Genomic DNA, 16,018 nt, shown 5'->3' on the forward strand with positions numbered 1-16,018 from the left:
AAAAACAGAATGCTGGAAAACGGCAAAGACTTACTGTGGAGCAAAGACAATGTACATCCGAACATGACATGACAATCAACAATGTCCCCACAAAGAAGGATAAAAACAACTTAAATAGTCTTGATTGCTAAAACAAAGCATTGTGCGGGGAATAGCGCTCAAAGGAAGACATGAAACTTCTACAGGAAAATACCAAAAAAAAGAGAAAAAGCCACCAAAATAGGAGCGCAAGACAAGAACTAAAACACTACACACAGGAAAACAGCAAAAAACTCAAAATAAGTCAGGGTGTGATGTGACAGGTGGTGACAGTACACCTACTTTGAGACAAGAGCTATATTGATGCATGCTTGGTTATACTTTAAAGTCATATCCAACAATTGCGACAACGACTTTTTACTGTCAACCGAGTTTAGTTTTTTAATGATTTCTGCTGGTGGTGTGCCTCCGCATTTTTTCAACGCAAAAAATGTGCCTTGGCTCAAAAAAGGTTGAAAAACACTGCAGTACTGTATAGCATTTAAAGAGTACAAACTTTTACTTAAATATTAACTTTTATCCAAGCTGCAACTCATTATCAATTAATGTTTTTTTATGGAGAAATTTGCTTCAATATATGGACTAAATTCAAGGACCCAGTTTAAGAACCACACAAGTTCGTAAATCGGGGTTTCATTGTACTTATTAAATGTTTTGGGGATTTTAGGAACTAACCTGATGTTATTTATGATATGTATGATGTATAGTATGTGTGGTAGTACCGTATTTTCCGCACCATAAGGCGCCCTGGGTTATAAGCCGCGCCTTCAATGAACGGCATATTTCAAAACTTTGTCCACCTATAAGATGCCCCGTGTTATAAGCCGCATCTAACTGCGCTAAAGGAATGTCAAAAAAACAGTCAGATAGGTCAGTCAAACTTTAATAATATATTAAAAACCAGCGTGATGTGGGCGCGCATGGAGTCGTATATCAACATGGACGGAGCTGCGTGAAAAAAGCCACCCGGCCTCTTCGCGTAAACTTACCTTAACCACTCGCTCATCTTTTCTTCATCCATCCCTTCGAGTTAGCTTTTATGATGACGCCGGCTGGAAAGGTCTCTTTTGGCAAGGTCTTCCTTTTGAATATCACCATGGGTGGAAGTTTCTGGCCATTAGCATGGCAAGCTAGAACCACAGTGAAGGATGACTTCTCATTCCCTGTGGTGCGAATATTCACCGTACGTGCTCCCGTTGTATCCACAGTGCGGTTCACAGGAATATCAAAAGTCAGTGGAACCTCGTCCATGTTGATAATGTTCTCTGGCCGGATCTTTTTTTCAGCTATCTTGTTTTTACAATATGCACGGAAAGTAGCCAGCTTTTCTTGAAAGTCTTTAGGCAGTTGCTGTGAAATAGTAATCCGTGTGCGGATGGAGAGATTGCGTCTTTTCATGAACCGGATCCCTGTCGCTTAGTAGGAGCCATTTTGTGGTCTTTACAGATGTAAACACACAAAGGAAATGAAACGTACGGTAATATCCGCGCGCTTTTTCTTCTTCTACACGGGCGGGTGGTTGCTTACAGTAGAAGAAGAAGCGCTTCCTGTTCTATGGGGGCGGGTGCTTACCTTGGCGGTTGCTTGCGTAGAAGAAGAAGCACTTCCTCTTCTACGGGGAAAAAAGATGGCGGCTGTTTACCGTAGTTGCGAGACCGAAACTTTATGAAAATGAATCTTAATATTTATCCATATATAAAGCGCACCGGGTTATAAGGCGCACTGTCAGCTTTTGAGAAAATTTGTGGTTTTTAGGTGCGCCTTATAGTGCGGAAAATACGGTACATACATGGTTTACATTCCCAGGCACTGCCCCAAAACTTAACGATCAGAGTTCTCCAACGTTCTCCGTTAATAGGAGACTTGTTTAAAGAAGGTACATTAGTGCCAAACGCAGCACAATTGGAGGGTCTATGAGCCTTGGTGTTGACTGAAGGAGGTGGTACGGCGGTGATAAACAACAGGCTAGCCAAAGCAAGAGCGACTTTTATCAGGCTCAGGAACATCTGGAGTTTGAACTGAGACGGTTCAAGGTGTGGGTGATGACTGCACTGTTGTATGGTCTGACGAAGGCCAAAGCAAACGCTTCTGGCGGATACTGGGGAAAGCCGTCGCAAGATCAGGAATGGAGCTGGAAGGGATAACCTGCAGTTCGAAGGTCTTGCCGGGATAGAAACACAGGGAGAATATGGAAGCAAAGGCCATGACTATGCAAAATAATGTGCTATTGGACACCAAATGGATAATGTAGAAGTGATGGGTCAAGAAAAGAAATGCTGAGTGCCAAGTCTAGCACAAGAATAGCCTAGTCCGACTCCACCATAATAAACCAAGCCAAAACAAATCATGCGAGTGCTGAAAGTTCACTACAGTATAAATGTGGTGCACTTTTAGAACACACAATGCAAAAACAGAAATCTAAGTAAGATGAAATATCTCAAATAAGGCTGATATTTGCTTATTTTCTGTCTGATAAGATAATTCTTCTCACTAAGCAGATTTTACGTTAGAGCGTTTTACTGGTTTTAAGTGTTTTGGTCCTAAATCAGGGGTGCTCACACTTTTTCTGCAGGCGAGCTACTTTTCAATTGATCAAGTCGTGGGGATCTACCTCATTCATATATATAATTCATATTTACTTATTTATGAAATATATGTTTTTGTTAACAAGTTAAAGGTGTTTAATGATAATGCAAGCATGTTTAACACATATAGTTAATATTGTTAAAAAATTAAAGGTGTTTAATGATAATACAAGTATGTTTAATAAATATAGTTATTATTGTTAACAAGTTAAAGGTGTTTAATGATAATACAAGCATGTTTAACACATAGTTAATATTGTTAAAAAATTAAAGGTGTTTAATGATAATACAAGAATGTTTAATACATATAGTTAATATTGTTAACAACTTAAAGGTGTTTAAAGATAATACAAGCATGTTTAACACATATAGTTAATATTGTTAACAAGTTAAAGGTGTTTAATGATAATACAAGAATGTTTAATACATATAGTTAATATTGTTAACAACTTAAAGGTGTTTAAAGATAATACAAGCATGTTTAACACATATAGTTAATATTGTTAACAAGTTAAAGGTGTTTAATGATAATACAAGAATGTTTAATACATATAGTTAATATTGTTAACAACTTAAAGGTGTTTAAAGATAATACAAGCATGTTTAACACATATAGTTAATATTGTTAACAAGTTAAAGGTGTTTAAAGATAGTACAAGCATGTTTAACACATATAGTTCCATCCATCCATTTTCTACCGCTTATTCCCTTTGGGGTCGCGGGGGGCGCTGGAGCCTATCTCAGCTACAATCGGGCGGAAGGCGGGGTACACCCTGGACAAGTCGCCACCTCATCGCAGGGCCAACACAGATAGACAGACAACATTCACACTCACAGCCACACACTAGGGCCAATTTAGTGTTGCCAATCAACTTATCCCCAGGTGCATGTCTTTGGAGGTGGGAGGAAGCCGGAGTACCCGGAGGGAACCCACGCAGTCACGGGGAGAACATGCAAACTCCACACAGAAAGATCCCGAGCCCGGGATTGAACCCAAGACTACTCGGGACCTTCGTATTGTGAGGCAGATGCACTAACCCCTCTGCCACCGTGAAGCCCACACATATAGTTAATATTGTTAATAAGTTAAAAGGTGTTTAAAGATAATACAAGCATGTTTAACACATATAGATTCCTTTCTTTCATGAAGACAAGAATATAAGTTGGTGTATTACCTGATTCTGATGACTTGCATTGCTTGGAATCAGACAGTAGTGCTGATAATGTCCGCATTTTCGAATGGAGGAAAAAAAAGGCTCTTTTCTGTCCAATACCACATGAAAGTGGTTGGTTTTTGGCATCTTATTTGTCCAGCTTCCGTACTCTTTTGTATACACTTTACAAGAAATACATAGTCGGCAAACTCCGTAGCTTGCTAGCTTGTGCACGCCAGCTTTCTGAGACTCTTATTTTGTTAGCACAACTGTGCAACTGTGCAGTCGCGGTCTTTGGAGTTTTGACGACAGGTACGGCGCCAGAGTCTGTTGAAATAAAGTGTTTCTCGCCTTCCAGTCGGTAATTTTAATGAGCTGGCAGCAGCCAGCGTCATCTCAGAAGACCCTCGGGTGCCGTGAATGTCAATCAAGTGACGAAAGTGACGTCATACTGAAGATTTATGATCGCTCATTTTTAGGACTATTTTTTTAATGCCTGGCTGGTGATCGACTGACACACCCTCCGAGATCGACCAGTAGCTCGCGATCGACGTAATGAGCACCCCTGTCCTAAATGATCTCAGTAAGATATTACAGCTTGTTGCTGAGATTTGATGATCCTATATTGAGTAGAACATGCTTGAAACTCGAATATCAACTGTTGCAAAGCTGTGTCATCAACACTCACAAGTATAAAACTACTTTTTTAAAGTAATCATTTCTTACTTCAGGCATGAAAAAAAAAGTCATGATGCCGAGCGCATATCATTATGTCAAGATAATGGCACTAGCATTTACTTCATTTAAGAATATTTTTCAACATATTGAGCAAAAAGTTCTCTTTTTTTTTTCTACCAAGAAAAGTGCACTTGTTATTAGTGAGAATATACTTATTTTAACCTCTTAAGGCCCAAGCTGTTTGTTTACATGTTTTTTTAATTTCTCTTTGCTATTTGGGCTTATTGGACCCTAATTAGAATAAAAACTAAGAATCATCTTTTGATATGATGTGCTTAGTCCATAAGTACACAAACGTGTACTTCATGTGTAGTGACATGCTAATTTTTATTTTTCCTCCCCCAAATTCCATTGTATGTTATACTCTTCTGACACCACCAGATGGCAGTATAAGTGTCCACATAAGCGGCCATAAGACCCCAATTCAGTAGTGTACACAATTTTGGAAATAAGAGCTAAAAGGTGCTGTCCACGCATGTGGCCACTAAGGCCTTTAGAGGTATATAGTCGTGCTATGGCGTCATCTTTTGGAAAAGTTCGCTGTATTTTAAAAATGTACTTCCATTTAATGCCTTGAACTGGAAGTCAAACTGTTCAAAATGAGTTTTCATTCATCACTCCAAGCAACATTTGTAAGTTTTACAATACAACTAAAACAATTCATACTTAATGTGTATATTTATACGTGCTACCATAATGTAATCAAGCTAGCGCCGTTAGCATTAGCTGATATGCTAACACATTGACAAATGTCTGTTCGAATTATTTACCGTATTTTCCAGACTATAAACTGCTACTTTTTCCCAACACTATGAACCCCGCGGCTTAAAAAAAAACTGCTACTAATTTATGGATTTTTCTTCGCTAACGGCCATAATGTTTTGTATTCAACAAACAGTTTTTATAGAACACTGACAAAGACACTGAAAAGGTGTGTTATTGTTATCCTCTTAAGGCCCAAACTGTTTGTTTACATGCTTTTTTTTATTCCTCTTTGCTATATGGGCTTATTGGAACCTAATTAGAATAAAAACTAAGAATCATCTTTTGATATGATGTGCTTAGTCCATAAGTACACAAACGTGTACTTCATGTGTAGTGACATGCTAATTTTTATTTTTCCCCCCCAAATTCCATTGTATGTTATACTCTTCTGACACCACCAGATGGCAGTAAAAGTGTCCACATAAGCGGCCATAAGACCCCAATTCAGTAGTGTACACAATTTTGGAAATAAGAGCTAAAAGGTGCTGTCCACGCATGTGGCCACTAAGCCTTTAGAGGTATATAGTCGTGCTATGGCGTCATCTTTTGGAAAAGTTCGCTGTATTTTAAAAATGTACTTCCATTTAATGCCTTGAACTGGAAGTCAAACTGTTCAAAATGAGTTTTCATTCATCACTCCAAGCAACATTTGTAAGTTTTACAATACAACTAAAACAATTCATACTTAATGTGTGGTCTGTAGGAGTGTTTTCATGCATATTTATACATGCTACCATAATGTAATCAAGCTAGCGCCGTTAGCATTAGCTGATATGCTAACACATTGACAAATGTCTGTTAGAATTATTTACCGTATTTTCCAGACTATAAACTGCTACTTTTTCCCAACACTATGAACCCCGCGGCTTAAAAAAAAACTGCTACTAATTTATGGATTTTTCTTCGCTAACGGCCATAATGTTTTGTATTCAACAAACAGTTTTTATAGAACGCCGACAAAGACACTGAAAAGGTGTGTTATTGTTATCCTCTTAAGGCCCAAACTGTTTGTTTACATGCTTTTTTTTAATTTCTCTTTGCTATATTGGCTTATTGGAATCTAATTAGAATAAAAACTAAGAATCATCTTTTGATATGATGTACTTAGTCCATAAGTACACAAGAATTATTTACCGTATTTTCCGGACTATAAACCGCTACTTTTCCCCAACGCTATGAACCCCGCGGCTTAAGAAAACTGCGCGACTAATTTATGGATTTTTCTTCGCTAAAGCCCATAAAGTTTTGTATTCAACAAACTGTTTTTATAGAACACCGACAAAGACACTGAAAAAAGTGTGTTATTGTTAATATGTAGTCGTGCTATGGCGCCATCTTTTGGAAGAGTTGCAGCACTTAACTCTTCCGGGACGCCACAATATACACCCCCCTGCTACCACCTACCCCAAAATCCCGCCCACCTCAACCTCCTCATGCTCTCTCAGGGAGAGCATGTCCCAAATTCCAAGCTGCTGTTTTGAGGCATGTTAAAAAAAAATAATGCACTTTGTGACTTCAATAATAAATATGGCACTTTTTTTCCATAACTTGAGTTGATTTATTTTGGAAAACCTTGTTACATTGTTTAATGCATCCAGCGGGGCATCACAACAAAATGAGGCATAATAATGTGTTCATTCCACGACTGTATATATCGGTATCGGTTAATATCGGAATCGGTAATTAAGAGTTGGACAATATCGGATATCGGCAAAAAAGCCATTATCGGAATCTGTAATCACAACTAATAGAGCGTGGATATAAGTAAGTATAAATGTTCGACCTGTCAACACGTTGCTGACCAGAGATACTTTATTTGTAGTAAATAGCAGAGGTGTGGACTCGAGTCAGACTCGAGTCATGAATTTGATGACTTTAGACTGGACTTGACAAAATGTAAAAAGACTTGCAACTCGACTTAGACTTTAACATCAATGACTTGTGACTTCACTTGGACTTGAGCCTTTTGAATTGACATGACTTGACATGACTTGCTACTTTCCCCAAAACCCAAAGATGAAAAAGTTATTCGGGAGCGCTCCGTATTTTTCATTGTGTACTTGTCTATCAGCGTTGCGTGTGTCAGCTGGTGTGCTCTCAGTACAACAGCCAATCAAATTAGATCTACTTTGTTTTCATCACACAGCATTCATCCAATCAAATCGCAGGACAACCAAGGAAGAAGACATGTCCAAACCACACGCCAGTGAACAAAAAATGATACCTAAAATAATTTTGTTTGGGTATAAAAATTACGAGGTGGTCAACACAAAACGGTTTGCAGTATGCAACACATGCGGTTCCAAAATTACTGATGGAGAGGCAACAACTTCCAACTTCGTCCGGCATTTGAAGTTGCACAAAGAACGGTAAGTTTTGAATGTAAGATAACGTTTATTGGCTAAGTAACGTGACTTTTATTTGCTGTGTAGTTAAATCAGTGAGGCTGTAAACTCACTGCTAACGTTATAACGTTATTGCAAACACGGGAATCTGTTGCAGTTCACTACCTTATTCATACTTTTTGTTCAGTGATTTTTTTTAAGCAGGGTTACGTTAGTCAATATATCACACGTAACGTTAGACGGCGGTCAGCAGCACCGCGTATTTTAGCCACCTAAAAAAAGACAAAAATAGTCAAATAAAGGTCAGTTAAAATGTATACTATATTATGAATATGTGTACCGTTTTAGCTAGCTTTCTGACATACTGTTGGTTGTTTACCTCAGTGGTCCCCAACCACCGGGCCGCGGCCCGGTACTGGTCCGTGGATCGATTGGTATCGGGCCGCACAAGAAATATTTTTTTTTTCTTTTTTTAATTAAATCAACATAAAAAACACAAGATACACTTACAAGTAGTGCACCAACCCAAAAAAACTCTCTCCCCCCTTTTGTTCTGGGCATTGAACATGAAGACTCTTCCTTCACTGTTCCGAGTGGCCATGAGAGTCTTGGCAGTGCCTGCCTCCAGTGCTCCAGTGGAGCGAGTTTTCAGCCATGGTGGCATCATACTACGCCCCCATCGTGCACAAATGACTGACAGACTCTTGGCTAATTTGGTCTTTTGCAGATGCAATGCAGCATAGGGCCCTGACATATAAAAAGTACAACTTTTTTGTTATGTTCACGTATATGTCATGTTTTTTCAATGTTAACACTTTTGTACAAATAAGTACATTTGCACTTTATTTTTCAATGTGTTTGTTCTGTAAAGGAATGAGTTAATGTTTAAAATGACTGGTTAATAGTGCTATTATAAAGTGCAATGTCAGCACAATTTTCTTTCCTGCAATTTAAAATGCACTTGTTTTAATAAATAAATACAGCGTTTGAAAAGCATACACAATCTGTGTTAATATATTAGTCTGTGGTTAAAAGGACTTGAAAGGACTCGAAACTCAAAATGCAGGACTTAGGACTTGACTTGAGACTTTCCAGTCTTGACTTTGGACTTGACTCGGGGCTTGCCTGTCTTGACTCGGGACTTGACTCGGACTTGAGGGCAAAGACTTGAGACTTACTTGTGACTTGCAAAACAATGACTTGGTCCCACCTCTGGTAAATAGTAACTTTGGGAACAATGAGGGAAGATACAAAGATGTCTTACCAGACGTCATGGCCTCCGTCTTCTCTTCATCCTGAGCCTCGTTGCCGATCCAGACAAACACCTTGAAAGAGGTCATGTTCTTATTGAAGGCACATTGTGAATAAGTGAGCCCAAACATGTTGTAAAAGGTGCTGTCCACGCATGTGGCCACTAAGCCTTTAGATTAAGGTATTTTTGTGTTCATTGAGGTTAGCTAATTAGGGCCCGCAATGGGACATAAGGACCTATTGTTATTCGTTCGTTTTATTATTCTTTATTCTTCCGCCGCCACAACAAACTGTAATTTGACCCACTTAACATGCTTCAAAACTCACCATATTTGACCCACACATCAGGACCTGCGAGAATTACCTTTTTTTAAAAAAAAAACCGAACCCCACAACTCAAAATTGCGCTCTAGCGCCCCCTAGGAAAAAAGAAAAACTACACTGCCTGTAACTCCCACTAGGAAGGTCGGAAAAACATGAAACAAAATCCTCTATGTAGGTCTGACTTAGACCTACTTCTCATAATTGTACTTCCTCGGGCTAAAATCAACAGGAAGTTGGCAATTCCCCCTTCAAGACAAAAAAGTACTAAAAACAGTCACTTTTGCCTCTTTGCGCTGTAATTTGACCCCCTTAACATGCTTCAAAACTCACCGAACTGAACACACACATCAGGACTGGCTAAAACTGTGATCTAATGAAAAAACCTAACCCCAATTCTAAAAATTGTGCTCTACAGCAATTTTTTAATAAAACGCACAAGAAACTGCTCCTCGGATAAAAAAAACTTACAAAACTGCCTGTAACTCCCACTGGGAAGGTCGGAGAGACATGAAACAAAAACCTCTATGTAGGTCTCACTTAGACCTACATTTCATAAACTGACAACCCCCAGCAAAAATTAACAGGAAGTTTGCTATTCCCCCTTCAACACAATATTTTTGTAAAAACCCGTCACCTTTCTTCAAACATTATCTCCTCTGAGCGCGTTTGTTGTTTCGGCTTCAAACTAACACAGGAGAGAGATTGAACCCTTCTGATTAAAAGTTGGTGAAAGAGTTGTGATACCTGCTCCGGTTTTGATTTTATGACCCTTCAAAGACCCGCTGCACTGATGCTCCTGCGGTGCTGTTTTTTTAAGATGGCTGCTCAAAAGCAGGAAGCACCAACGTGCCCACACAATGCAGACAAGGTAGGTACACTAGACAAAAGTCTTGGGACACTTCAGACTAAAAGTAGACAAAAGTATTGGGACACTTAGGACTAGCACCTGCCAAATACGCGGGCCCGAACAACGCTGCTTGCAGCTTTAATTATTCTTTATTCTTCCGCCGCCACAACAAACTGTAATTTGACCCACTTAACATGCTTCAAAACTCACCATATTTGACCCACACATCAGGACCTGCGAAAATGACCTTTTTTTAAAAAAACCCGAACCCCACAACTCAAAATTGCGCTCTAGCGCCCCCTAGGAAAAAAAAAAACTACACTGCCTGTAACTCCCACTAGGAAGGTCGGAAAAACATGAAACAAAATCCTCTATGTAGGTCTGACTTAGACCTACTTCTCATAATTGTACTTCCTCGGGCTAAAATCAACAGGAAGTTGGCAATTCCCCCTTCAAGACAAAGAAGTACTAAAAACAGTCACTTTTGCCTCTTTGCGCTGTAATTTGACCCCCTTAACATGCTTCAAAACTCACCGAACTGAACACACACATCAGGACTGGCTAAAACTGTGATCTAATGAAAAAACCTAACCCCAATTCTAAAAATTGTGCTCTACAGCAATTTTTTAATAAAACGCACAAGAAACTGCTCCTCGGATAAAAAAAACTTACAAAACTGCCTGTAACTCCCACTGGGAAGGTCGGAGAGACATGAAACAAAAACCTCTATGTAGGTCTCACTTAGACCTACATTTCATAAACTGACAACCCCCAGCAAAAATTAACAGGAAGTTTGCTATTCCCCCTTCAACACAACATTTTTGTAAAAACCCGTCACCTTTCTTCAAACATTATCTCCTCTGAGCGCGTTTGTTGTTTCGGCTTCAAACTAACACAGGAGAGAGATTGAACCCTTCTGATTAAAAGTTGGTGAAAGAGTTGTGATACCTGCTCCGGTTTTGATTTTATGACCCTTCAAAGACCCGCTGCACTGATGCTCCTGCGGTGCTGTTTTTTTAAGATGGCTGCTCAAAAGCAGGAAGCACCAACGTGCCCACACAATGCAGACAAGGTAGGTACACTAGACAAAAGTCTTGGGACACTTCAGACTAAAAGTAGACAAAAGTATTGGGACACTTAGGACTAGCACCTGCCAAATACGCGGGCCCGACCAACGCTGCTTGCAGCTTTAATTTGACTTGTTTTGGAAAGTCTTGACAGGCCACAATCTTTTGTTCTATTGGCAGATCATTTTGCTTAGTTCAAGTAAAATACCTCTCATTTTGTTTTGTTTTTTTCTCGTTTTTGAACACTGACTTTTTGCAGTGCATATACTGCAGCGGGTAAAGGTTTTCTCTGAGTCATCATTTCCAGAACTTCCTACCACAGCAGGAAACAACCCAAGCGCAGGGCACGTGTGACTCACTATATACTGTGCACTAATATCTAACTATAGTATGTATCCATGGCAACAGGTCAAACATTAAGGGGAGTGGCCGGCCAAGAGCAAGCAGCTCATAAAAAGGGAGAAAGATGGAGTGTCCACTGTTATCTCTGCATTGTGTACACTGAAGGTCTGCGGGGGGAGCAGATAAGCCTCACGGTCTGATAAGTTGTGTGATCTTCTTCCAGGTAAAAAACATGGCGCAGCACCCTGAGTTTGAGCGGGCTGGAAAGAAGGCCGGCCTACAGGTGTGGAGGGTGGAGAACTTTAACCTGGTGCCCGTTCCTGAGAACCTGTATGGAGGATTCTACACTGGAGATGCTTACATCATCCTCAACACCATCAAACAACGCTCAGGAAACTTGCAGTACGACCTCCATTTTTGGTTGGGTGAGTACATAAGGAAGTCATACCATGCGTTCCTCATGCAGAATTAACACATGCATGAGAACATTTGGTCTGTTTAAGGCAGGGGTCGGCAACCTTTACCGGTCAAAGAGTCATTTTGATCGGTTTCACAAATTAAAGAAAACAATGGGAGCCACAAAAATCTTTTGAAATTTAAAATGAAATAACACTGCATACAAAGTCTTTGTGTTATGCATAAACCAAGGGTCTCAGACACGCGGCCCACACCTTAATATGAAAATGTAATGTTAGTGCGGCCCGCGGGTTTTGTATGAATGGCGCTTGACATCGTCATACTTCTCAACCCTCCCGGTTTTCCGGCAGACTACCAATTTTAAGGTGACTATTCTCTCGAACGTGCCGTGATGGTACAGCATTTAGCGCCCGCTACAACCAGCGTGGCGGCCCAACCACACGTTGTACGGGGCTTCTGCTTGCTCACGTAAGTGACAGCAAGGCATACTTGGTCAACAACCACACAGGTTACACTGACGGTGGCGGTATAAAAAACTTTAACACTCTTACTAATAATGCGCCACACTGTGAACCCACACCAAACAAACAAGAATGACAAACACATTTCGGGAGAACATCTGCACCGTAACACAACATAAACACAACAGAACAAATACCCAGAATCCCATGCAGCCCTAAGTCTTCCGGGCTACATTATACACCCCCGCTACCAAACCCCGCCCACCTTTACCGACGCACAAGTTAAAGTTAAAGTTAAAGTCCCAATGATTGTCACACACACACTAGGTGTGGTGAAATTTGTCCTCTGCATTTGACCCATCCCCTTGATCACCCCCTGGAGGGGAGCAGTGGGCAGCAGCGGTGCTGCGCCCGGGAATCATTTTTGGTGATTTAACCCCCAATTCCAACCCTTGATGCTGAGTGCCAAGCAGGGACGTAATGGGTCCCATTTTTATAGTCTTTGGTATGACTCGGCCGGGGTTTGAACTCACAACCTACCGATCTCAGGGCGGACACTCTAACCACTAGGCCACTGAGTAGGTAGGGGGGTGGGTGGGGGGTTGGTGGTAGCAGGGGTGTATAATGTAGCCCGGAAGAGTCAGGGCTGCATGGGATTCTGGGTATTTGTTCTGTTGTGTTTATGTTGTGTTAAGGTGCAGATGTTCTCCCGAAATGTGTTTGTCATTCTTGTTTGGTTATTAGTAAAAGTGTTAAAGTTGTTTCATATGGCCACCGTCAGTGTAACCTGTGTGACTGTTGACCAAGTATGCCTTGCTGTCACTTACGTGTGCAAGCAGAAGGCTGGGCTGGCACGCTGTTAATACAGATTGTAGAGGGCGCTAAATGCTGTACCATCATGGCACGCCCTTATTATTATCGTCAGGGTGAAAATCGGAGAATATTAATCCTGGGAGTTTTCTGCGAGAGGCACTGAAATACGGAAGTCTCCCGGGAAAATTGGGATCAAAGAGCCGCATGCGGCTCCGGAGCCGCGGGTTGCCGACCCCTGGTTTAAGGGGAAAAGCAGCTCGATAGCAAAGAAAGTGTTTTCGTATAGGCTGCCAATTATGATTGATATTAATTGTTGATAATAATAATACAATAGCTGTCCTTGCTGCGAGGTTCGTTCCCCCGGGATGCAAACGGACCACTCCGTACAGGTCGTGCAGGTAGGAACAAGATTTATTTTCAAAAACTCGATCAAGTGCCAAAGCAGAAAACAAGCTGACGGAACAACGTGCCGATCGCACTCGAAGCTAAGGCTACCACTTAGCATAGGCAAAAGACAAGGAATACTCACGTAACTTGTTGCATGAAGCAAACAATGAAGCCAGGCCGACTGACCGGCAAAGGCAGGCTTAAATAGTCCCTCTGATTAGTGCTCGGAAAACAGTGGAGCGTCCCGAGCACCAATCAGAGGCAGGTGGAAACAATAAGCACCCACGGTAACTAAAAACAAACAAGGGTGCACAAAAACAGGAACTGAGGGAGTCCAAAACTAACAGAATATAACAAAAACATGATCCGGGCCACGGATCATGACAATAACTAGATGAGGCATTTTCCTGAAGGAATTACATGTGAATGCTCCAATGCTGAAATTGAACTGAAATGCTGACAGAATGTAGTATGAATGTAAGAATAGTTTGAATGTTGAAGCATTTGAATTTCCAGGAAAACCGGAATTTTGTTTGGAACTTGGGAAAGTGTTAGTTTGGATGGTTGAGTGGAATGTGTTGATGTTGGAATGGTTTGATAAGGTTGAAAAATGTGGGCATTGTGGAAGTGTGAATAATGAATAATTCATTTTGAATGGGGAATATGTCCCTAAAAACTGGTAATTCTAGGAAATCCGGTTATTTTTTTTACAATTGTTGAAAGGGAGGACACAAATCCTGAACAGGTTGAATATTTTGAAGTTGGAACGGTTTGAATCGGATAAAACATGTGGGAGTTGTGGAACTTTGAAAAATGTGCCATTCTTTTCAATGGGAATTTCATTGGAATTTCGGGAAAAGAGGATTTTTTTGGGGAAAATGGTAAACAATTTGAATGTTCTGAATAAGTTGAAATGATTGGTGTTGGAATCTTTCGAATCGGTCGAGAAATGTTGAAGTAGTAACATTTTTAATTGAGAAATGGTATTACTGAATTCCTGGAATTTCAGGAAAACCGTGGATTTTTCCTGTTCAAAAAACAACTTACCGTATTTTCCGCACCATAAGGCGCCCTGGGTTATAAGCCGCGCCTTCAATGAACGGCATATTTCAAAACTTTGTCCACCTATAAGCCGCCCCGTGTTATAAGCCGCATCTAACTGCGCTAAAGGAATGTCAAAAAAACAGTCAGATAGGTCAATCAAACTTTAATAATATATTAAAAACCAGCGTGATGTGGGCGCGCATGGAGTCGTATATCAACATGGACGGAGCTGCGTGAAAAAAGCCACCCGGCCTCTTCGCGTAAACTTACCTTAACCACTCGCTCATCTTTTCTTCATCCATCCCTTCGAGTTAGCTTTTATGATGACGCCGGCTGGAAAGGTCTCTTTTGGCAAGGTAATCCTTTTGAATATCACCATGGGTGGAAGTTTCTGGCCATTAGCATGGCAAGCTAGAACCACAGTGAAGGCTGACTTCTCATTCCCTGTGGTGCGAATATTCACCGTACGTGCTCCCGTTGTATCCACAGTGCGGTTCACAGGAATATCAGTTGCTGTGAAATAGTAATCCGTGTGCGGATGGAGAGATTGCGTCTTTTCATGAACCGGTTACCTGTCGCTTAGTAGGAGCCATTTTGTGGTTTTTATAGATGTAAACACACAAAGGAAATGAAACGTAATATCCGCGCGCTTTTTCTTCTTCTACGCGGGCGGGTGGTTGCTTACAGTAGAAGAAGAAGCGCTTCCTGTTCTATGGGGGCGGGTGCTTACCTTGGCGGTTGCTTGCGTAGAAGAAGAAGCACTTCCTCTTCTACGGGGAAAAAAGATGGCGGCTGTTTACCGTAGTTGCGAGACCGAAACTTTATGAAAATGAATCTTAATATTAATCCATATATAAAGCGCACCGGGTTATAAGGCGCACTGTCAGCTTTTGAGAAAATTTGTGGTTCTTAGGTGCGCCTTATAGTGCGGAAAATACGGTAGTTTTTTTTTCCTAATCAAGAGGAATGTTTTGACAGTGGAACGGTTGAAGTGGGATGAAAAATGTTGAAGGAGTAGTCGCCAGAAAAAATGGTGAAAAAAGGGTTTGCAAAAACGGTAATTCTGGGGAATTCCTGGAATTTTTTTTAACTTGAAAAAAATGATAGTTTGAATGTCCAGGATGAGTGGAATATGTTGAAGGTGGAATAGTTTGAATCGGTAGTAAAATGTGGAAATGTTGGAAGTTTGAAAAATGGCCAATTCATTTTGAATGGGAAAAATGTCCCGGAAAACTTGGAATTCTGGGGAAATCTGGGAATTTTTGGAATTTGTCAATGGAAAGCCCGCGATTCCCGAATCGGCTGAACAGTTTGAAGTCGGAACGGTTTGAATCGGATGAAACTTGTGGAAGGTAGAGCGCGCCACAATCTGGAGAAGAAGAAGAATAATAATAGATGAATTTTGGTGTAGAAAAATGTATGTGTGAATGTTATGGAGC

At 40.7% G+C, this 16,018-nt stretch overlaps 1 protein-coding gene across 2 annotated transcripts in view; it reads left to right on the forward strand.

Annotated features, from left to right (window-relative positions):
- Positions 1 to 16,018, forward strand: part of gsna (gelsolin a) — a 110,111-nt gene that overhangs the window by 36,503 nt on the left and 57,590 nt on the right. For both annotated transcript variants that reach the window (XM_072915358.1, XM_072915359.1), the window contains exon 2: positions 11,681 to 11,882. In XM_072915358.1, the coding sequence (XP_072771459.1) occupies positions 11,690 to 11,882 (193 nt within the window). In that variant the 5' untranslated portion in view covers positions 11,681 to 11,689. The remainder of the gene's footprint in view (positions 1 to 11,680; positions 11,883 to 16,018) is intronic.

This window comes from Nerophis lumbriciformis, linkage group LG20, assembly GCF_033978685.3.
Source record: "Nerophis lumbriciformis linkage group LG20, RoL_Nlum_v2.1, whole genome shotgun sequence".
In the NCBI taxonomy this organism is placed as follows: Eukaryota; Metazoa; Chordata; class Actinopteri; order Syngnathiformes; family Syngnathidae; genus Nerophis; species Nerophis lumbriciformis.